The sequence below is a fragment of the Electrophorus electricus genome, chromosome 26, assembly GCF_013358815.1.
Source record: "Electrophorus electricus isolate fEleEle1 chromosome 26, fEleEle1.pri, whole genome shotgun sequence".
NCBI classification, from domain to species: Eukaryota; Metazoa; Chordata; class Actinopteri; order Gymnotiformes; family Gymnotidae; genus Electrophorus; species Electrophorus electricus.
In genome coordinates, this window is record NC_049560.1 from 1,198,242 (window position 1) to 1,221,960 (window position 23,719).

At 39.5% G+C, this 23,719-nt stretch overlaps 1 protein-coding gene across 2 annotated transcripts; it reads left to right on the forward strand.

Moving 5' to 3' along the window:
• The first annotated feature begins 1,204 nt into the window (after positions 1–1,204).
• Positions 1,205–23,341, forward strand: ano8b (anoctamin 8b). Of its 2 annotated transcripts, none has more exons than XM_027005551.2 (17): positions 1,205–1,527; positions 9,975–10,085; positions 10,242–10,374; positions 11,826–11,964; positions 12,291–12,387; positions 12,597–12,713; positions 12,915–13,042; positions 13,355–13,516; positions 13,625–13,777; positions 14,264–14,390; positions 14,962–15,017; positions 15,574–15,648; positions 17,059–17,802; positions 18,133–18,324; positions 18,430–18,561; positions 18,736–18,846; positions 19,059–23,341. In XM_027005551.2, exons 1-17 carry the CDS (start codon positions 1,386–1,388, stop codon positions 19,734–19,736), a joined length of 3,297 nt encoding a protein of 1,098 aa, XP_026861352.2. In that variant the 5' UTR covers positions 1,205–1,385; the 3' UTR covers positions 19,737–23,341. The 2 variants fall into 2 exon arrangements, with proteins under 2 accessions (XP_026861352.2, XP_035379301.1); XM_035523408.1 differs by having other exon boundaries at positions 19,062–23,341.
• Positions 23,342–23,719: the final 378 nt, after the last annotated feature.

Genomic DNA, 23,719 nt, shown 5'->3' on the forward strand with positions numbered 1-23,719 from the left:
ATGTTTTTAAAAAATTCACTTCCTGAATTTCCTCATTTTTACTAATAAGAACTATGGCTATAGAAGCTTATGTGAAATAATATACCCTATATAATATAATACAATACAATATAATATAATATATCTGGACAATATAACAGCTAATGAATGGCCTGGGATTAGTATATGCTCATAGGGTCCATTCAGTCTGGTGTGTCTCACAGAGATGGTGAGACATGAGGGTGAGTAAGCAGAAATTATAATATAGCTTGGCGTCCCCTTAGCAGTAAGGGGGCGGGGGGGGGGGGGGTCTTGTTAGTAGCTATTGGCCAGTAAGAACGAAAATAGTAGTATTGTGGCAAGAGTTTTTGATCATGCTTTTAGATCTATGTTCTAATGTACAATGAGAACATTTTGACAAGCAATACTGTTATGCAGACCTTTTCATCTTAGTTTTCATAGAATAATGTTCAGTGTTTTATTTCCCTTATTTTGCTATTGCTAAGTAATTACAACCTTGCATGGTTATCCAAAACATATATTTACTGATCTGGCTTGTGTGTGTTTATTTATTTAGATAGCATTCATTTGTATTCTGTTACATTGATCTCTGCATCTCACATGATGTGAGAAGAGATTACTTTTACCTGTTACTTCAGTCATGTAAAAAAAGTATTCCGCTCTGAAGCTATTTTTTTTTTACCCCTGATAAATAAATCATATAGTGCCTCATCCCCTTGAACAGGCTAATTCCCATTTAGCTGCACTATTTCAGGCGATGCACCTGCACGTAGAGTGATGGCAAACCTGGCACCACAGCCGCCCCACAATACGTTAACTAAGTAACCAATTAGTAAATTCTGGCTATGCATTCCACTTTAATGAAAAGTGCTAAGCCACAGCAGAAGTAAATTTGGGTTTGAGAGTTGTACAAAGAGTGCAATAGCTGAACCTATCATGTTAAATAATAAAATGTGTATCATGCATAGTATTTTTTATGCTTTAATCCTGGTGAAGCTTTAGGACTGTAGGATATAACAATTCTTGACTTATTCTTGACTTATGCATGTGCAATAACGTTCCTCTGCTAAGTATAAGTATAAATTTGAGTTGGCTTTCTCTCTCTTTCGGTGTTTTGTGTGTGTATGAGAGAGAGAGAGCGAGAGAGAGAGGCGGCGTGTCTTCCCGTCTCTTTGTCCCTCCTCCATAGTAAGACTCTCCTTAGAACGCAATCAATTTGCTCGCATCCCACTGCAAACAGGATGACCCACAGTAACCTTCACTTTACGTTCACTTTTATTTAACCCATTTCTGATCTGTCTGGCCGCACTAGATGGTTCTGTAGCATAGGACATTACACCCCCTTTCCCCGGAAAATCGTAACAATCACTCCTTATTGAAACACCATGCCCGAGACGGGAGCGTCAGCAGTCGCTGCATCCGCAAGTAACAGCGCCGATTCCGAAGGCTCACGGCACAGACACCGATCGCAAGAAGGAGAAAAACCTGAGCAAAGTGCACCTTGTCATCCAACATCTGGCGTTTTGGGTGAGTTTCCGCTATGGAGAGTAAACTTGAATGGAGACTGCAAATGCGAGTGATCGCCGGGACAGGTGGATGTGACGGGAGAACATAATGAGCCGCTGTAACAGTACGCTGTGCTTTTGTCTTTCGAGCCAACACAGCCGCTTGAGCAACTGAAAATGTCACGATTATAGCTGCATAAACCGATGTAGGTGTTTTGGGCCTAGAAGGTCAAACGCTGTATTATGTCAACATTACTTAATATTGGCCACTGGATCAGGAGAGGGACGTCAGTCAGGCAGCGTCCAGCGGATCATATGTTCAATTTTTGTGCTTAATTAAATAATTAGCTGTTTTTTTGACAGGCTAAGTTTGATGCACGCTGTTTCGTTAGTTTTAGGATTTTTTTTTTTTCTACGGCCATGTAATGTTCAGCAACATGCAGGCTATTGAACATTTAGGCTTCGGCATGAAGACCTCATGTTTGGTTGATGTGGCTATTTGAGAATAGTCAGAGCGTGTTGTCGCGTTTTGGTGTGCGTTTTTTAAGACCACCCATCTGCATTAGTATCCGCCAGTAATTTGCTGTTTTCTGTCGGCATTGTTATTAAGGTTCGTTTGTCCGGTTAGTCGGGCTACGGCGTTGTTAGTCTTTGTAACGTATGACTTCGGCGATTTTGGCTTTTGTGTGTGTTCGGGCCCGCATCCTGCACCTCTCTCAATGCGGCGCAGTACGATGCAGTCAGGCTATCCAATATATCTGTTGTGGAAAGGACACAGCTAACCAGAATAATGGCTCCATAAAGAAATCTGGCTGTAAGATGTGATGTCATTATTATGATGTCATTATGATATGAAATCGCCTGACATGTGCAGGTATGAGTTGCTCGAGCTTGTTGTAAATTGTATTTTGAGCTTTAGTTTGGCGTTTGTTTTGGCATGGCCTATGTAGGCAAACTGAGTTGGTCTGTAATTGCAGAATAGTTTTCTTAAAATTACGGCATGTAATTAGCTATCTTGGCTTGCTGTGGGTTCTGTAGGTAACCTGTAACTTGTATAAACCTCAAGGGTGTTGTTTTCAGTTTTTGTCTGAGAATGGATTTTCTCATGCAGAATCTTTTCACTGAGAAAGGGTTTGGCCTGGCTTTGAAAACTTCTTCAAAAGACACTTTTATGCTATGATATCTTTTCATTAACCTACAACATGTGAGCATGCTATGTTTAAAGGAACCAATGATACACTACAAATATTTGTAGTACCAGCATATTTTTAACACTATTTTTTTGTGTACATTGTAGGGATTTATACAAATGTATAATCAGGTGTGAACTTTTTACTTTGATGGCTGTTATTCTTCAAATGCGTGAGCCAAAATGAGTTGATTCTCTTATTTGTTCATTCATTAGGTGTTACTTTATCAGCATATGCACATCGCAGTAGACATTTTGCTGCCATAAATTAATAGGTAGACATATAAACAGTTTCTTAAAATGGATGTGACATTCCATTTTCATGAAATTTCTTCACCTTTACATGAATCCCCACTACAAACTCACTAATTATGTCATATTAACTTTTACAAATCTTATTTAGGTCCAGTGGATGTGTACATTTTAAAAATTAGGAGTATGGGTGACTTAACTTTTCAGAATGCACAACACGAAAGTTATGCAGCTGCTTTAAAAATAAATTTAGCAAGGCTGATTTCTGTTTGCTCTTTGGGTCATCAAAATCCACACAAAACAAGTAATCAAGTAAATACACATAAACAATACTCAGAAAGTGATTAGTGTCCATGTAGATGACAAGTCAGAGTAGAATAGCCAACTGTTTTCTCAGTTTTGCGCTATCTTTAGTAGTGGCACATGCTTTTAAGAGTAACAGTCATTGCCTCCAGTTAAAGCCCAAATTCTCAAAATTAATGTAGCTTTAAAACATTCTCAGACTGAGCATTGAAAGTGATACTAAATTATGATAAACTTTGTGTTACATATGTCTTACTCAACCTGCTTCAGTTTGGCTGTCAGTGGGGTGGCAAATTTATACACAGTAATATTCCCAGTGCTGAATTAACACCTACAAAGTTTATAGATGTCCAGCTGTACCCCAAAAATGTAGGGATTAATTCAACTCTGCATGTGTTTACACAGGGGATTGGGCTGTGTAGATCCAGTTTGTTGGTGAAGAAAAAACGTGTTTACAATTTTTGCATGTGCTTCCAGTGTGCATACAAGATTTCACAGGACAGTGTATTACTCAATATTTCCAAATATGGTAATAGACGTGGGGGTTGTGCCTTTCTTAAATTAATTTGGATTTGATTAGTATATAGTTTCTTTTTTCATATTCATGAAAATATGTTTTGCCTGTTAGGTTCAAAATGTATAACACAGCCACAGATTATTTCGAGTAACAAACATAGCACACTACATTCATTCCCAGTGTGGCTTCCATCAGTTGCATTATACCTGCTGTTTTTATTTTGTCTTTAATTGTATCGTTAGTAGTAGACTCAAACCAAAAAACGATTTCAGGAGAGAATCCCAGTTGACACTACAGTTTATTCTGAGATGAGATTTGGTTATGATAAAAGTACCCCTAAATCTGTGCTTTACATCCTCAGACCAGTAGACAGTGGTGTCTTGTACTTCACCATACCTCTGTTGTTACACACACTCATTTTGCAATTTTGCACTAATACATTAAGGGATCAAATGTAATTACTCAAAAGTTTGTTTAAACTGCGACTTGTTTGAATTTCCCCATGGCTGCCCTTTGTCAGAGGCCTTTTTGGACATATGGAGGGCACTGGTAATTATATAAAACTAAATAATCTTGTAGGTAAAAATGAGCAAGAGAAAATAAGTTCTATACTCAGCACATGAACAGTACACTTATAATTCTTATAATTCTTGTTTTTAAGATCTTGGTCTAAGACAAAGATGTGTACGTGTTTTAGCTAAGATTATTATGAAGAGACTTGCTGGATTTCAAGTATTTCAATCATTTGATGGAACTGTGCTGAAGCACAGTTTCTATCCTCGTCTGTCCTGGTATTACACTCAAGGTCACATCTAAAGCACAATTCTAGCAGCTTCTGCTATTTGACACCATTTAGATAGAGCTAAGTGAGAATGGATTTCCATGTTAAAATGTGAAGCATTTGATACATTATGGCTTGACTCTAGTTCTATGCACCTGCATTGTATGGGCATGCGTTACTAGACGATTTAGGATTTTACTGGGAAATAAGAGTAAAGATGCCACTGAGTAATTTGTTATAGTAGTATTTGTCAAATACATCACTGATGGTATTACTGTTCTGTCTAGAATCCCCATTGATAACTCTAAACTATATCAAAAGACTCTTGGTATGTCTTGATAAATTTTGCAAAGTAAATGACTAAATGACCAGTTTAAGATTGTTTGTTTTATTTCAAGAGTATTACTTCAGTTAAGCAAAGCAAACAACACACAATGTTTAAAAAGCCAGAACTGGGTTAAAAGTCTGAACACTCAAAGATTTTAGATTAATTGCATTCTGCTCTCAGTTCCTGTCTTGATACTGTTTCTGATTGTTTCATGCAGGATCTTCTTTTAAGCACTCTGTGGCATTCACATTTCAAGCACTTGTTCATAGATTTAAAACCTGCTTATTAATTTGAGTGTTCATTCAAAATGTCTTATTCAGCTTGTTAGAAAACCAGGAACTGCAGGTCAGACAACATCCTAGGTGACTGTATAAGATCATAATTGAACTTTTAATGAGGACAACAAACTTAACTCACTTTTGTTTTTTTGTGCCTGGTATTGATTTTTGTAATTGCTGATTGACCACTGTTTTTGCAAAGTACCCATGAAGAGAAATTTGGCTTTATTTAGCAGTGAGAAACTGGAAAAGTAATCAATATGTATCGGTACTAGTGACTACACAACATATTTAAAGTCTCTTTGCATGTCGCATCTTGTTTGAATTGGCCGTGTTCAAAGCACTGAAGCCATCATTTATGAGGGTATATTAATGTGCTTTTGGCTTGTAGCCTGCATATTGGCCTTAGCAACTAAGCTGTAAAAATGAACACAAATAATCAGAAATTAGGGGAACTGGTGCTGTTTTTCAATGGCAAATAAGTTACCTTACTCATTTTGTTAGGTTCCCTTTGTAAATGTTGAATGCCCCCTCAGCATTCTACTTGTTGAAAAACATGCCAGCTACAACTGGCCAAACAGCAGAGCCACTGGCCTGACCCCAGTAGTTGTGGCCTGCTAACGCAAGCTCCTCTCGCGTAAGATCCTCACACCAGCCCCTCATCTCAGTTGTTTGTCTATATGACACAAAGGACCTTTTCTCTCCCCTCCACAGTGCAACAGAGTTCGAGTGTGCTTGTCTTGCCGCTGAACTGCGTGAGAAATGGCCTTGTGTGGCATCATAAATGTCTGGCTCTGTCCCAGTCACACCTGTCATGCTATATTAGATGAATTAGTGGTTTAAGTGGGCAAAATCAGGCCTAACACACAAACCTGTGGCAGACTTGCTACACAAATTAAACTGAGTTCAAATGTGGTAGCTTTGAATTGCATGCATCTTGTGGTGCTGCACAGTTTGGGATTTCAGTTGTAAAAGGGAAATTGGTGCAACAAAATTATTTTACATATTAAGTTAAAGTATTGTATATACCTCAGTATATCCATATATGATTGCTCCTCTTTGTCTTCTTTCAAAATTAAACTGAAATCCTTTAATAAATATTACTTTCCAGCCTCATTTCCACAGTATTTTGTATTTTGAATTGCAGTTTCTCAGTGGGTTAGTATTTTTATGTAATTTGTTATTGAGTTTTATTCTATGGTCATTTGCCCTGTGAAGCAGATGTGATTATATAATGTCATTATATAATTCTAAATTATTACTTGATTTTTTTTTTTTTTTTTTATTAATAGGTGTAGTAATGTTAATGTTGGTTTACCCTGTTTTCTCTCCACTGGTTCATTTACACATATGTATACCTGTACATTACAGATAAGGTTGTTAGGAGAACAAAATGAGAATAAAGTGTAGTGCATATAGAGCCCTGTAATACACAATACAAATACCATATATACTGGAGTTCTGAATTGGTTTATAATTACTAATACAGGGTGCAATATAGACAGATGGTATCTATATTTGATGTTTAAGATATCACTTTTTTGTGTTTTAGGTGATCTTTGGGGACACTGAAATATATGAAGGTGCCAAATCATTATGAGCTGTTAAAAAAAACAACTAAAGAAACACTCAGGCAGTCATGGTAGAACACAAGTGCATATTAATTTACTAACTGGTTTCTTTTTGAAAGCTGTAGTCTGTTTTATTTTATCTAGTTCTGTAAACATTATGTGTCATAAGGTGTAAAATTCTCAACTGTTTTAGACTTACAATCCACGTTGGATACTGATTGTTTAGCAAGTTGATTGTCTGGAATTGTCATGCTCAGAGATGACCCTACATTAGAGATGGTGATTTTAATTCAGAACACATAGTGATATTGATGGTCTAAAAAGAGCAGAGAACTATATTTGAACTAAAATTGTTTATGTTTATCAAGACTATTTTGGTTGTACTACATCAGAATTGGAGAAGATTCAAGATAGAGACATTCTGATCTGTCCCTCTTTTAAATATTTTCAAGTACAGTATACCATTGATCACAAATACCTCATTTGACATGCAAATCATATCCTTAAATATATGCAAATCCATAGAAAATTAAATAACATCCATTACCATACATTTCACTGTAAGGAAGATCAAGTGGGTTCATGTGACAGCTGATATATATATATGGGTGGAGAAATGTTTGACCTGACAAAAATCTATATAGGTTCCAAACTCGGTCATAATAAATTAGCACTGCTTCTGTCTGATAGCCTTCATCTCATAGTATGTAAATCTATTTTGTGGGCTTTGTAAAAAAATTCAGTTGAGGAGTTGAATTGTGATGTAACTCAACTTGGCCCACTTTGTTATTACAGCCTCAGCCATGGCTTTACCCAGCCCATATCATGCAAGTGTTCAAATTCAATGGCTAGTGGAAGCAGGACTGTTGTGTTGCAATTTCAGCACTCTTACTTGCAGTTGTGTCGAAGATAGCTGGTCTCTGTGTCAAAAAGAGGGGAAGAACAAAACTGGTGTGAGAGTAATCAACTTTGTGGGGGTGTTAAAATGTGCAGTTCTCAGTGGGAAACTGGATGATTTCCTGTTTTGCTTAATATCCTTTTTCCCCACTTTCTTTCACAGCAAATAAGGAGAATTTCTGCCTTCGGTTTTTAGAAGAATGACACTTTTTCAGTGTTAAATGTTATGTAGCCTTATAGGTGATTTTGATCACTGAATTCATTTACATGTATGGATAGATGTGTATTGTATACATGGGATCTGGCAGGTCATTAAAAATGGACTTGTCATAGAGTCCGGGGTACAACATACAGATCAATATGTGATTTGGATATAGGTATTGCATCAAATTAGTTGAGAGCAGCTTCAGACCAGACCTATCTACTTCTTGTTAGAAGTTTAGAAGTATTTTGAAATTTTGGTGGTACTTATTTATAAAGCTGCCTACCTGAGTTTTTGCCTGCTTAACTTACCTTCAGTGGGGTTTTGAAAAAGTTCTCGGATTATTCTGGAGCATATTACCTGCAGGCTTTGGCTGATACTTTACTTCTTTCAGTATTCTCAACTATCAAGCATTCACATGAATTCATTATAATGTGGTTTTCAAAGCTCGCATTGTATTGATTGATTCCTAGGTTTGTCCATTGATATTGAGCAGGATGGCAGCCACAAATGCAGTGAAACTAGCCTCTTGTGGTTTACCGTTTGAGCAATGGCTTACCCAAGCAAGTAACAAAAGTAACAAAAAGCTGATTATTACACGTATTGTGTCATGGGAAGTTAGGGCTGATGTGTTGATGGGTCAGCACTCGCTTGCTGAAGTGGTAGACCTTATAACTCATGATCATGGAGCTACAACTCAAGCCATAAGAGCAAGAATAAAAGTAATGTGCACTCAAAGTATGTGGAGGGAAAAGGGTCTGCAGTTTAGCAGAGGTGTGTACATTCCAACACTAACATAAAGCAACATTATCCGTTCACTCAAGTTAGCCAAGTGTACACTACTCCCTGGTTAGTTGGCAGTTTCTGTAAACCATATGTCCCATATTGCAGACAGCACTTTGTGCTGTAAGGATAATATATTATAATGCATCTTACAACTCTGCTGTCAATTTATAAATAAAATGTAATCTACTTCTAACTATCTCCCAAAACAGAAACTACAATGAATTGTTTATGTGATAGGTGTTTAGTGGTGTCATCTATACTGGGTGATTTAATATTGCCTGACTGATGTTGCAGAATACCAGACGTAATACCAGAAGTACCAGATACCAGAAATGCTCCTTAGTTAAGACCAAGTGAGACATACAAACACAGAGACATAGAGTCAGGGAGACAGAGTGTGAGTCATACCAAGGGCTTCAATAGACTAAACAATAGTAGCCAAGCCCAGTTTCCTCCCCAGTGAAGTTGAGTAAATTGTCTTGCTAGTAAGTTGGATTTTTGGAATCGTTTGTACTGCGTGAAAGCCCTGAGGATGGCATTTAGCTTTAGTGTCTAATGTGTCAATCACAACCACTTTGGACATTCTGAATAATGCTTTTACTGCTGCTTCTTCAGGTAATGAAACCATATCACGGAACACATTCCAGTATTTCAAAATGTGAGAGATAATTGTTTATGGAATGTGGCCCAGTTTCAGAGCAGCAGCCTTAGAATGGGCAACTCTAAGGGCCAATGCCTGAGTGAGCAAGGAGCCAGTGCAGTCTAGGAGGGATTTTGTGCAAAGCCATAGACCTGAGCTAATTTCTGAGGTATGCCTTTTCAGATGTATAATTAGAAATGGGGTAAAATGCATTATTCCTTCACCAGCCCATTGTTTTGTATAGCACTTCAATTAATTTAACTTAATCAGGCTGGAGTCTGAGTTGAGTGTAAGTCTTTCACACTCTACTGTGGACTGATCTGCAACAGTGTGCTCATCCACCCACAAGTGTCCTGTTAAACCAGACATAGGAGTAAACATGTCCTAGTATCATACAGTGTTCCCAGTGTGAAGTGCAAACAAATGCTCTCTCCCTCTCAAGGCAGTTCTGGTTTTCCCAGCTGGTTGAAGCTATTATGTACATCCAAAATGAGATACAGCAAGAACTCCAAGCAGGAAAGAGTTAACCTATGTCTGCATTTCTCATGTTGCAGGGGAACCGTCGGTGACATTTAAACTTGGCAAAAAGATAGGAGCGAGGGTGTATGCTTCAGAGTGTATGCGTGTTTGGCCCTGACAGCATGGCAGGGCGACCATTCTCTCTTTTCTTTTTCTCTCTCTCTCCCACTCTCTATCTACGTCTTTGCTCTTCCTCTGGCCCACAGATAAACTGTTTGGTAAGAAGCTCCTGCAGGCTGGGCGATACATCATGTCTCATAAATCCTGGATGAAGACGGTGCCCACAGAGAACTGTGATGTCCTCATGACTTTTGCAGGTGCAGTCGTCTGTCTCACTCGTTCTCTCTTTTTGTAATGTTGTAAAGGTCTGCTGAGACACTTTATCCACTCATTTAGAATCAGGCACATCTTACAATAATCAGACCAAACAATGTTGTATTGTATCACAATGAATACCAATCCTCTTCTGGCAGACACCACAGATGACCACACGCTACTCTGGCTGCTGAATCACATACGCCTTGGCATCCCAGAACTGATCATCCAGATACGACACCACAAACATACGAGAGTCTATGCGTTCTTCGTTACGGCAACATATGAAAAGTAAGACAACTAGAGGTGACTCTGCTTCAGTTAAGTGTGTTCTCAAACAGGTTCTCAAACCATTCTGATATACAGTGTAGAGCACTGGCCTTGTTGGGTCCACCATATATATATATATATATATATATATATATATATATATATATATATATATATATATATATATATATATAAAACACACAAATCTGAAGAAGATACCAGGTGAGTACCTGAGTGTACTGTAAGAGATGTACAGATATTGAAAATTACGAAATTGTAGTGAAGTACATAAGGTTTCCAGAGGAACAGGACATTTTAGACAGAGGTCCATGCAACCTCTGTGAGAAACATCCTGTTTCTTTGGAAACTCATTGTACTTCACTACAAATTTCAATCTGTCCCTCTCGTTTTTTATATATATATAAAATCAGCTGTAGCTTTATTACCTTCAGAGAAAGCCAAAGGCGACAGTGGTAAGCAAAAACTCCCTAACAGCATGAGGAAGAAACCTTGAGAAGAACCAAGACCAAGACTCGGGGGGGTGGGGGGCTCATCCTCATCTGTAACCGCAGGATACCACAATAGCAACAATATAAACAATAAAGAACAAAATATGTAATGAGAACAAATAAGCCTACTTTGAGTTTCTAGAAGTCGTGGTCTGGGTTCAATGAAAGAAGTTTTGTCTAAAACCTGTCTGGCACAAGAACATCTGCCCAGTGCCATGCAGGAGTGGGTGGCTGGGGTGGAGAGAGGATGGGCCACAGCAGGAGGCATCGGGGGGTTGTGGGAGGTGCCACAGCAAGTGAGACAGGTTGAAGCTCAGCAACATCATGACACTAGGAGTAGATGTACCTCAGTAGAAAGACAGCATAGATTATTAGGCGGCATGTCAGAAAAAGCAAAAAAGATAGAGCTAGAAGCAAACAGATATGAGGGCTCCCTGGAACAGCAGCACACCGCTGTTCTCACTTCTGACAAAAAAGAGATGAAGTGACAGGATCATAACATCCCAGATTTCCATAACTCTCAATGCCCATGAACCCCCAGATCTACAGGCAAGAGCCTATAAACTGGAACTAGGGGTGGAAGGTGCATTATTATTTCAGTGTCCAGCCCAAGGCACAGAGTAACTGAGCAGATGGCAGATTGATGTTTACAGGTTCAGGCAAAATTTCACTGAGAGAATCAGCAAACTGGAACAGGCACAGTTCTTGTTCAAGCCCGAAAAGCATCATGAACTGACTGCAAGGGGTAGAACCCTTGGATTACAGAATTGCTTCTTTTTTTTTTATTTTTTGGCCTTAGAATTGGTATTCTATGAGACCCATGTTATGTGATTGAGCAATCGTCCCTTTATCATGCCATTTGATTCTAGGTAGTGTCTCTATGAGCAGAATTTTCTGCACTGTGCATGGGTCACAGCATGAAAGCTTTCCAAACTCTGGTTTCCACGTGTGTTCCTTGCCCAGTCTGTTGCGAGGAGCAGAGGAGATGGGCCTGAGAAAAGCGGTGAAGTCTGAGTTTGGGGGCGGAGCTCGCACCTTTTCCTGTGAGGAGGACTACATTTACGAGAACATCGAGAGTGAGCTGTGCTTCTTCACATCACAGGTTAGTCACACAAGCCTGCCTCTTGGCTTTCTGTATGTGCTCTCGCCATTAATAGCTATTAATGCTGACTAATGTTGACATAAGTGTAATCATCTCCACAGTAGATAGTGTACAACTTGTCTATGCACATTATTCAGCAACTACCATGAAATAATTAGTAGCTACAATCAAACTAATGTGGTGTGCAGTTTCAAGAGTGAGGATTTTAAGTTTGGAACAACCCACATTGTCTTGATGTTTCAGATGTTAAAAAGATCTGGTCAGTTCATACTTCAAAGGAATTTTCTCTAAATCCCCTAACGCTGAAGGTAATGATTCCTTCACAGGAACGTCAAAGCATAATCAAATACTGGCTGGACAATCTCCGAGCCAAACCAGGGGAGGTCCTTCACAACATCCACTTTCTGGAAGGACAGCCCATAAGTGCGTGTCCTTTTCTGTCTTTTCTCATTGCCTAAAATACTTCCATAGTGTCTGAATGTCATTTCTATGCATATAAGTTCTCAGACTCTGCAAGAAAATGTTGAAGAATAGTTCTGAATATTTGAAAATTGTTCATGAGGTAGGGGTGTGTGTGTGTATGTGTTTGTGTGTGTGTGTAATGTGTTTCCCATTGTGTGGATTTCTTATAGTCCCAGAGCTGAAGGCACGAGGTGTGATCCAACAGGTCTTTCCCCTCCATGAGCAGAGAATTCTGGGTCAGCTAATGAAATCATGGGTGCAAGCTGTGTGTGAGAAGCAGCCTCTAGGTTTGTAATGATCAAAGCCTCTTAAAGTAAAAGCTTTTTCTGCATTAATATCTATTACATATCACAAAGATACTGTATTACTGTTTTTATAAAGTAATAATGATTTGCATCCAGCTTCTGATGTGGCTGTTGAAACTGAAAAGTTTGAATAATCACCATCTTCACTATTTTTGGTTCCCTTTGCATTTCTGCCACTGTTAGATGATATATGTGATTATTTTGGAGTGAAGATTGCCATGTACTTTGCCTGGCTGGGTTTTTACACCACCTCTATGCTGTATCCTGCTGTGATCGGCTTCGTACTGTGGATGCTGACTGAATCTGATCAGGTAGCAGTTCTAAATAGTCTGTGCATCTTTACTGATTCAGTAATGAAAACAATATATAGTATATTCACTTTAAAATAATAAAAGTAAGGACCTTGTCCCTAGCCGAAACTTCACCATATATTTATATTAGCCCACGTCATTAGTATGTCTCAGCATGAATTATCCATTAAACCCACAAATGCCAATGAGTGTAAGAAATAGACTCTTTATTATAAATGCTGATTATTTCCACTCACATATATCTCTGGTCTCGTTCCATGTCCTTCATCACGGCATGTCTGATTGATGGTTCTGGCCCTGTTCCTCACCCAGACCAGCAGAGATATATGCTGCGTAGTGTTCGCCCTCTTTAATGTGGTGTGGGCCACCCTGTTCCTGGAGAGGTGGAAGCGCAGAGGGGCAGAGCTGGCGTACAAATGGGGCACGCTGGACACGCCGGCTGAATTGCTAGAGGAGCCCAGGCCACAGTTCCGGGTAACCGGGGTCATTCCTTACTGCATGAAAAAGTAAACACAGAGAGTTAGTGGGTTGTTCAAGGGTTTTTGCTGCGTGGTCTCACCATCCCTGTCTCTCTGGTTTTAGGGTGTAAAACGGTGCAGCCCAGTGACGGGCTGTGAGGAGTTCTACTACCCGCCCTGGAGAAGGAGGGTGTTCACGTGGCTGGTCAGCTTTCCTGTCTGTATCTTATGCCTTTGTTTTGTCTTCCTGGCCATGCTCATCTGCTTTCAGCTTCAGGTCAGTGGCACGACACCACTCTTGATTTCACACTTGTACTCTGATAAAATCCTCCAAATTCAGCCTTGACTGACAGATGTTTTTTAAACTTAACAGTGCAGCACTTCTGTTAATATGCCAAGGTACCTTCTTATACATGGTATAAGTGTCTTATGAATATTAATACTTATACATACAAAGGCTGTTCAGTTCTCAGTGAAAAGTACTTACGATAACTCAAAGCATTGATGACTTATCTGTAATGAAATATGCATTAAAAAAATCTCTAGTGTTGAATTACCTTTTATGGTACTAATTTGTGTAGCAGGACTTCAGCCAACAGTGTAAGTGTTCGTTCGACACTATAGACATTGATTCCACACTGTGGGGGGGTGGGGGTGCGTTGTGGCATAAATGATTGTCAACCGCATACTTGCAGCTGAAATGGTCACAATTGAATGCTATGCTACAAAACAGTGGTAGAGCAGCTGCATATCTGGTTGGCAGGAATTTGTGATGGGGATTAAAGAACTGCCACGGGTGGCGAGGTTTATCCCTGAAATCATACTGGCCATCACTGTGACTGCTTGTGATGAGGTGTACAGAAAGATAGCCTGCTGGCTTAACGACATGGGTGAGTCTGCACTGCTTATAGAAAGTGAAGAAACAATACCTGCAGCAAATATGGTCCAGCAAACTTTAAACTCTTTATTAAGCCATATTCTATATGTTTACTCTAAAGCGATACATTTTACAGTAAGTCTTAATCCTTCTGCCACCACTGCTATACTCTGTAGACAGTTGGCTCAATGTACTGGAGACCTTTACACTATGTGTGTTATGTCAACCTTAAGTGGTCCCTTTCAAGAGTGAACTGGGCAGGTTTTATATATATATATATATATATATATATATATATATATATATATATATATATATATATATATACACACACATTCTATTAGATACACCTATATTATGGAGAATATGGAATAAATTGGGGTCTCAATGTTTGTGTTGTATAAAATTTCTACTCTTAACTCTTAAGCAGGACACTAATTCAATGTTTAAAACAACAAAGACCTTTTATTATCTAAGTGCAAAGTAGAATTCCCTGTGTTAAATGAATGTTAGGTCAACTCTGGGGATTTTGCTGTGTATGTAATTTCAGATTTTAATTTGGATAATTTGTCTGTTTCCATCAGAAAACTACAGACTCCAGAGTGCCTATGAGAAAAATCTCATCATCAAAATGGTTCTTGTGAGTAGGATCTACAGCACAGATTAAAAACCTATTATAGTGCACAGATAAGAACATGTTGGACCAATGTTTCCATGTCTGTCTGCCAATACCAGTGGTAGTAGCACTAATGTATTACATGAGTAAAGGTGGATGGAATTATTTTAATTCACTGCCAACATTAATACATTAATAAATCATAATAACACATCAGATACTTTAACAAAGTGACAGCAGTGGATCAAGCATTCAGTATTCATTTTTAACCGAACAGTCAAACTAATGTCACAGAAATGACAATATGTTAATCCTAAACAGTTATACTGACACAATTCCAGTATTATTTTGTAATTATACTGCATCTAACTGAGATCTAACTGAGATGCAGCATAATTATGGTGATGTTTTCATTGGATTGTGAGCTCCGTCAGTGCTTGCAATTGCAACTGAGTAATGAATTTATGATGTTGGTTTGAGGAGGTATCACTCATACCTTGCTTTTCATAGGGATGTAAGGATAAACTCCGCAATGCTAACCAAACGAACCAGTTCCAGTGATGTATTCTTTGTCTTGCAGTTTCAGTTTGTAAATTCTTATCTCAGCCTTTTCTACATTGGATTCTACCTCAAAGACATGGAACGACTCAAAGAGGTAAAGACTCCTGAAGCTAGTCCCTTATGTTTCAAAGATGAAACCATGGAGGGATTCCAAACATCAGTCAAATACAGACAAATACTAATGACTCTGCTTAGATGTTATATCAGTAATTTACTTGTTATTCATGCTGTTTCCATGAAATTTCTGCAAAATGTTTTGATACAATGGAGAGGGAGAGAGAGATATTGAGAGGGGGAAAGAGAGACAGAGAGGGGGAAAGAATTAAGAATCGATAACAGGAGGGTTCTTGGTGAATTTGGGTAAAAATCTTTTCCTCTTAGCAATTCTCTTGCTATTACTCTGAGCAACAAACTGATATGTGTCTCTTGTTAGGGAACGTTCTATCAACTACTCTCCCACAGCTTTCCTTCTCTGTGGGTTCCTCCAAACTATCTGCTGCTGGGCTTCCTCCCGTGGTGCCAAAGTAGCTCTGGCACTGGATCCTATACTTTCTCCTCCTCAGAATACATTTATATTTACAAAACTTATTAAGAAAGAGTTCTGCTCCCCATGCTTTGCAGTACCGTGAGCTTTGTTTGACTTGTTGCCATCAAGACAGGTCTGGACATTGCTTTACCCTCTATTTTAAGAATGGTAGTTGGCCGAGCCATTGTTGTTACCATGTTTATACTGGCATTAGAGGTATCTAAGATTTCTGTGTCATCCTATTTTGTCCTGTGTGTCTTTGACATATATCTTTTAAGTTTGTTCATCATGGGGATTGAGGATTATACTATAATAGAGCTTGATTTCAGCAGAAGATCTCTGGATCTGTGATATTAGGGTGGCTTTGTGTATGTTAGAGTTGATGAAAATGGTCAGATGTGATTTATTTGAGCAGCTGAAGGTCTATCTCTGCATGTATCCTGAAAAAAAACTCTCTGGACTGCTTCCTGCTTTCCCACCTTTGAAATGTTGCCAGACTTAGACCTTACCTCACACTGCAAGATGCTTTATTGATGACTCATGCTTTTGTTTTCTTTTGCCTAAACTAACATAATGCACCCTGGGATACCCAGTGGAAAACACAGACTGGCTGCAACTCTTAGAAAATGCAGCAGCCAGATTTATTATAGAGGAAAACACATTTTTCTTTCCCGTTCTCCTTCTGTTATTATTATTATTATTATTATTATTATTCATTTTATTATTATTATACTGGCTGATTAAGCTTTTTTTTAAAAAACATGTAGTTTTTCATGTGCCACTGTCGCCCTTGGCTTGCTCACTGGTGGCTTGGACTTGGACATTTGTAAAGCTGCTTTGTGACAACATCTGTTGTAAAAAGGGCTATATAAATATTTTTTGATTGATTGATTGATTAAACAAATGTTTTTTTGTGTGGAACTTTCGATTTCATCCAACCTTTTTATTTTTTAAACACTTGTTGTTTGTGACCTGCAGATGTTAGCCACGCTGCTGATCATCCGCCAGTTCATGCAGAATTTGAAAGAGGTGCTGCAGCCATACTTGTACGAGCGCCACCGACTGGGCGAGCTCACATTGCGGGCCGTGTGGGACCTGCTTGTTTCGGCCCTCCTCAAGTACGGGCGGCTGGCAGCCGGGAGGGCCCAGATCTCTCCAAGTGACCCCAGCATCCCAGGCTCAGTTCTGCGTGGGACACGACAGGGTGTGCTCGGCCAGCAGGAGCGGCGTGACCGCAAGTGTCTGAATGGAGGCTGCGGGGTGCCGGACGAGGACGGTGAGGAGGAGCCTGTGGAGAGGCTTGGTGATGAGGACAACGAGGATGAGAGCCCGGTGGACTGTGGCCTCAAGTTGCGCAAGGTCAGCTTCATCGAAAAGGTGGAGCGCAAATCAGTCGGCTGCATTAGCCCGATGGAGGACAGTTTCATGGAGGAGGGCAGCCCCACCATGGTGGAGAAGGGCATGGACCCTGCCTCGGTCTTCGAGATGTGCGACGATGACGACGATGACAACGGAACGCCTGAGGCAAAGGAGTCGGAGGCAGAGCCGCTGCATGCTACAGCATCTGAGGTCACTGTGCCTTCAAGACTCCGTAGGCGAGGCCACAGCCTGGAAAGGAGCGACAGCAGGAGCAAGCGGGAATCGTGGATGGATCCACCCGAGCAGCAGGACATGACCACACTTACCCAGGCTGAGATTGAGAGCTGCATGCAAACATATGAGGTAAGGAAACGCCTAGTATATTATTGACTGCCTGTACATGCCTTGTTTTTACAAGGCCAGAGGTTTCAGTGTTTTCAGTATTGTGTTAGAATAACAGTTAAGACAATTGATGGGAGTCTCTGTTTTGGGTTGATTTGATCACAGTTGTATGCCACACATCATCCGCATCCACATGTTCATCTGAGAATTGCGTGTGCTGCTTGTTTTTGTTTGCTTATGTGAATACATTTATATCAGAGGTCTAGAGAATATATATTTTTTGATTCTGCATACTGTGTCTCAAGTAGTTTCCAGATTATTGAAATGAACTTTGTCTGGATTTCTCTCCAGGACACATTTCAAGATTACCAGGAGATGTTTGTCCAGTTTGGTTATGTGGTGCTTTTTTCCTCCGCCTTCCCATTGGCTGCCATGTGTGCCCTCATCAATAACATCATTGAGATCCGTAGTGACGCCTTCAAGCTGTGCACAGGCCTGCAGAGGCCCTTTGGTATGAGAGTGGAGAGCATTGGCCAATGGCAGGTCAGCATGACATCCACAGTAATCTCAGTTGATTTATAGTTTAAGGGAACTTTGTAAGGACTACTGAAAGATAATTGAATTATTCTATTTTCTATCATTGTGCAGACAGTAATGGAGGTCATGGGTCTGATAGCGATCATTGTGAACTGTTACTTGATTGGTCAGTGTGGGCAGCTCCAAAGGCTCTTCCCTTGGCTGAGCCCTGAGATGGCCATCATCTCTATTGTGATCTTAGAGGTACAAATATTTACTTTAATTACATTTTCTTTGAAGTTTTTACCACTGGTGGTATACCTTGTGGATATCTTTAAACACGAGCATGATCCATATTCTCCCTTAGATGAAAATGAAATATACTCAGTCAATCCTTGCATACTCAGCCATTTTTTAAACCCTTTCCTCACTCCCCAGCACTTTGCTGTTCTGCTGAAATACATCATTCATGTGGCAATCCCTGACATCCCCAGCTGGGTGAGAGAAGAGATAGCCAAACTGGAGTTTCAGCGCAGGGAGGCATTCAAGGTAACATCATTTAACAATCTAACTGTGATTCCATCTTAAGTCCTAATGCTACCATTGCTTGACCATAAATATCACAAACATTTTACCCTCACTTGCAAATTTTGCCCTGAGTTGTCACTTACAGTAGACTCGTAAGTCACTCAAAAGTGGGCTTCAGCGGTGTTCCCTCGGATGCCCTCATGCATCACCCGTTTGTGTTTTATCGCTGTCAGAAGCATGAGCGCCAGGCACAGCAGCACTTCCAGCAGCAGCAGAGGAGGAAGAGGGAGGAAGAAGAGAGGCAGCGGCAAGCTGAGTTCCAGGCGCGTCGCGAGCGTGACGACGGACGCCCCGACTCGTCCGGAGGTGATGGCCACCATGACAAAGGCCAGGGTGGCAAGTCCAGGCTGGGCGGAGGTGGGGGCGGCTCAGGCAGTGACAAGCCCAAAAGGCCCAGCTCGCTGCTGGCCAACAACAACGTGATGAAGCTCAAGCAGATCATCCCATTGCAGAGCAAGTTCTCCTCGGGCACGGCCCGCTCACCACAGTCCCCCACGGGGACTGAGCCCAAGCTCCCAGGCTTCCTCAGCTTCAAGTTCCTCAAATCTCCGGAAAACAAGAAGGAGGCGGCAGCTGCTGCTGCAGCTTCAGCTTCGGCTGTTGCGGCAGCGTCAGGCCAGGAGAAGTGCCAGTCACCCAGCAAGTCCTTCAATCCCGGAAAACTCTTCAACTTTGGGAAGTCCGAAGGGGGCACGTGCCTGAATGGAGCTCAGCCCTCAAAGCAAGGGGAAGGACCCCAGCCTGCAGAGAAGCAGCCCACAAAATCTGATCTCAATGGGGTGCCAGATGAGATCCCATCCCCAGGGGGAGAGGAAGGGGAGAATGGGCACTCATTAGACAGTGAGTCCTGAGGCCCTAAGCGCTAACTCCAACAAAACACACAATGGGGGGTGGGGGAAATGACTAGCAAAGGGTTAAAGAGAATTGATGCAGGAGGTTCTCTCACTGCTCTCTGACGCAGAGTCTGGCCTGGAAGCTGTTAAGTAATACTGCAGATATGAAAAATGGGGAATAAGTGTTTTGGTGGGGGGGTTGTTTGTTTGTTTGTTTGTTTTCTTCAAAGATGACCAACTCCCCCTAACCCTCCACCCCCCACACGCACACTCACACACACATACGCATGCACACGTGCACGCGCGCACACGCACACACACACACACACACACACACACACACACACACACACACACAATGCCTTTTGTCTACAACATATACAGGAATGCATGAACTGCGTTTCCAATCAATTTTAAAGCATATTCCAAAAAGAAAAGTGCAATGTTAAGTTACCCTAGTTTGACAGTTGTAAGCATTTAGTGCCCTCTATAGTATCACAATTTATTTTCCTGCAAATTTTATATCACATAATGAATCCTTACTAAAAACACCACAAATTGATGATCTTGAATGTCTGCATCAATTTGAACTGTGAGTGTTTTTAGTGCTGAAAGTTTTTTACTTCTTTAAAGCAGCTGGTTTAGTTTAGCAATAGCAGTGTTTCATGAATATCAAGGTACTAATGTACTGCAAACCTGTGAGATTTATTCGTCCCTGCAAGACTAAAACATATTGTCTGAACTCAAAAGAAATGCAATATATTTGTTTTTTATGTAACTTTGTGAGGAGCAGTCTGGAGCTGTTGTGAAAGTATGTAGAAACCCATCAAAAACGAAGACAGGTGCGACAAAGTGTGCAAAATTCAATATGAGGCTATAGTATACGTAATGGTGACTATTTGAAAAAGACATTATTTTATCCAGAATACTGTCTCTTATTCCAAAATTGAAGATGAGTGATATCTCAATTGTACTGGCCACTTTAACAGGCTTTTTCCTTTAGTCACTGTAACCTGAAGGCAGAGACAGGTTTTGAGATCAAGACTGTAGTGTTATTGAAATGGAAGAAATTTTGTGCATTTTAAAATGTTGTGTCTTAGAGTATGGCATTTAAACACCGATTTCCAGTTCCTGAACTGGTACAGCAAAGCTATTTCTTACATCATGAAATCAAGAAGATGTTCTTTTAATTAGAAATTCAGAAGCTTGCTGGACTGTAAAGAAAAAGAAGGCAATGCCTTGCAGAGGGATCATGTGAGCAAATGAAGTAATGCGTAGCATTTCCATTTAAGTTCATACTAGTTGCTGTCTCAGAGAACATTTTGCACTAAACCCTACTGCCAGCGAGAGGGAAAGACTGCTAAAAAAGGAGAACACCAGCTTGCCTCATAACATATGCAAACGCTCAGTTGTTTTTCATTGCACTGCACTACTGACGCATTATATTGTCACATATTGACTCATCCAGTTTCTGGGCATTTGGGTGCTTTGTCTAACTTTAGTTTCCTATTTACCTGCCTAATGTATTCATTCCTACCAAGTTATTTTAGATATTTCCTATTCCATTATTGCCAAAGCAAAACTACTATGGACACTGGCAGTGCCGATATGTCGGACTTTTTTTTTTTGTTTGTTTGTTTGGTTGGTTTTTTTAGTAAAGCCATAACTGTCGATATTTCAACAGAGGATTCGGTTTGTTAATACAGTCGTGCAAGCTCTGGTGATGAGGCAAAGGGACATATCTGAATAGACCCAAGGTTGCACTCACAGTCTTGCTCATTACAGGAGAAAAAGTAGGGCACAGTTCCATCAATTCAATGTTAACTGAAATAATTCTGAAATCAGCTTATAGATTTCAAAAATAAGTTGAGTAAAATGTCTGCCCATTTTACCTGACTGAACTGAAAATAAAGCAAAATAACTGAAATAGGACTAATTCCCAGATTTGAAAGTGAGTATGAATGCTGGTTTTGTTTTGTTTTTTTGAGTTTGTGAACCATTTTAGTATACTCAAAATACAAGATGAAAGACAAATGAGGTGAGAGGAATGTTAAGCCACTTATTGCTTTAATAGGTAACATAAACTATGCATATTGCTAATTTCACTGAATGAGTTGTTTCAAATAACTTTTGCAATAATACTGCAGCCTAAATAATGACTGTCACCAATTTGGGATCCGAGCTGTTCTAAATGTTGAGTCATGTCAATAGTTTAAAAAATTAATTGGCAGTGGTGACTGGTCATCTGCCATGTTCATTTTTTCCTGTTTTAATGTTGGTGTTACAATTAATATGTTACCCGTATCCCAGCAGCCCTGTGTGCTTTTCTTGGGTCTCAGATAGAAAAATCTAAATTTAGAAGGACACTTATGAATGTTAGATAGATTTCACTTCCCAGAGCTACCCACAATCCCAAGGGGAGTTTTTTTTTTTGCTTTCTCTCTTATCATAACTATTTTTTTAAGTAAGGAAAAACAAGTCTTGTCATTTATTCTGTTGAATGAATGCTGACAAATTACATGTAATCAGATATGAACAAATTACTCCCTCCTAACTGTGTTTTATATCTATTCGTAATTAACAATGATAGGTCATTGAGATGCTTCTTTGGCAGTGTTTAATGCCTTAACACACACTCCTCTGCTAAAGAAGGAAAAGTGCACAATGTTTTAAATATTTCTTGACATACTCAGTCATCCTTTACATTTGAATGAGGTAAACTGCAAACACACCTTTGTCTCCTCATAATCTTATTCATTAAAATGCATAAAATTCATTATCAGAAAATACATATCATATAGTAAATGTTTTGGGACTGAATTTCAGATTGTGGTAAATAGGAACTCGTCTTGGATATTAGGGCAATGTGAGTATTTTCGGGTAAGATAGAGATAACTGCGGCTAAAAATAGATCTCCATTTCATTTTCATTATTTATTTATTATGATATTTCGTTTAACAGCAAAAGTCTCATACTGCGAAAAGAATCGTACTGAAAGAATTTGCTTTGTGGCATAGCAAATGAAGTGTTATCAGATGTAGCCTATAAGGAGGCATAATGCTATACATCCCATATACAATTAATTAATAAGCTGTAATTGATGTCACATTGTCTTGTTTTATTGAGTTTTTTATGGGTTTTTTGTTTCAGATCAAACTGCTCTCTGCAACATGAGACTGAATTTTATGTGTTATGTTTGACTGAAGTGTCATTCAGATGCTGCAAGGTTTCTGTCATCTCTGTATGGCAATTGACCTTATCACTATTCTGTTTCATTAGCTCAAACATTTTACTTTTATTAGTCTGTATAGATACCTAATAAGTGGCTTAGGATTCTTGGTTTACGTTCAGTCCAACTGTGAAAAATAATGGGCTACTGATTTAGACTTTAAGAAAGTGCCGCTCTGAAGCAGATACATGGAGTTGCAGACAGTGGAAAGAGATGCTAGTAGCACTCGTGTGTAGAATTCCTTCACCGAAGGCAACCTCAAACTAACTTGCTCTTCCAATATACCACTGTAAAGTTTCTTTCTTTTTCCAAGAAAATAATCATAGAAAATGGCATTATTTATTTCTTTTAATTAATTTTTGTCATATTTTTGTAAGACCTAAAAAGGAATAATAAACAGTTTTAAATTTGCACAGTTTGTTGTCTGGTTCTGTACCATTAAGTAATTTTTTCAACAGCATGACATGACAATAGTGATAATGTAATTTAATAATATACTGTATGCTGAGTTAGTATTACTATGTTGGAATATGTTCTTGAGATAAACAGCTGCTTTTTTAAATCCTAAAATCAGGATAGCTGCTTTTTTAAAACCAGTATTATTGTTTAATATGCCATATTAATCGGTGTACTTAACTGCTCCTGCTCCTCCTAAGAAAGTGCATATTGCCTGATAATACCATATTTACTGTGTAAATTAAGATATTTTTGTTGTGGATCAATTTGATTAAGCTCATTTGACATTGATGTAACAGAGGTTTGAACTTGCTTG

What these genes read in the sequence shown, in the direction of transcription:
- ano8b (XM_027005551.2), top strand. Translation starts at nt 1,386, where the DNA reads ATGCCCGAGACGGGAGCGTCAGCAGTCGCTGCATCCGCAAGTAACAGC. An exon ending in TCTGGAAGGACAGCCCATAA is followed by an intron (nt 12,388 to 12,596) that starts GTGCGTGTCCTT and finishes GATTTCTTATAG; the next exon opens with TCCCAGAGCTGAAGGCACGA. An exon ending in TCATCATCAAAATGGTTCTT is followed by an intron (nt 15,018 to 15,573) that starts GTGAGTAGGATC and finishes TTTGTCTTGCAG; the next exon opens with TTTCAGTTTGTAAATTCTTA.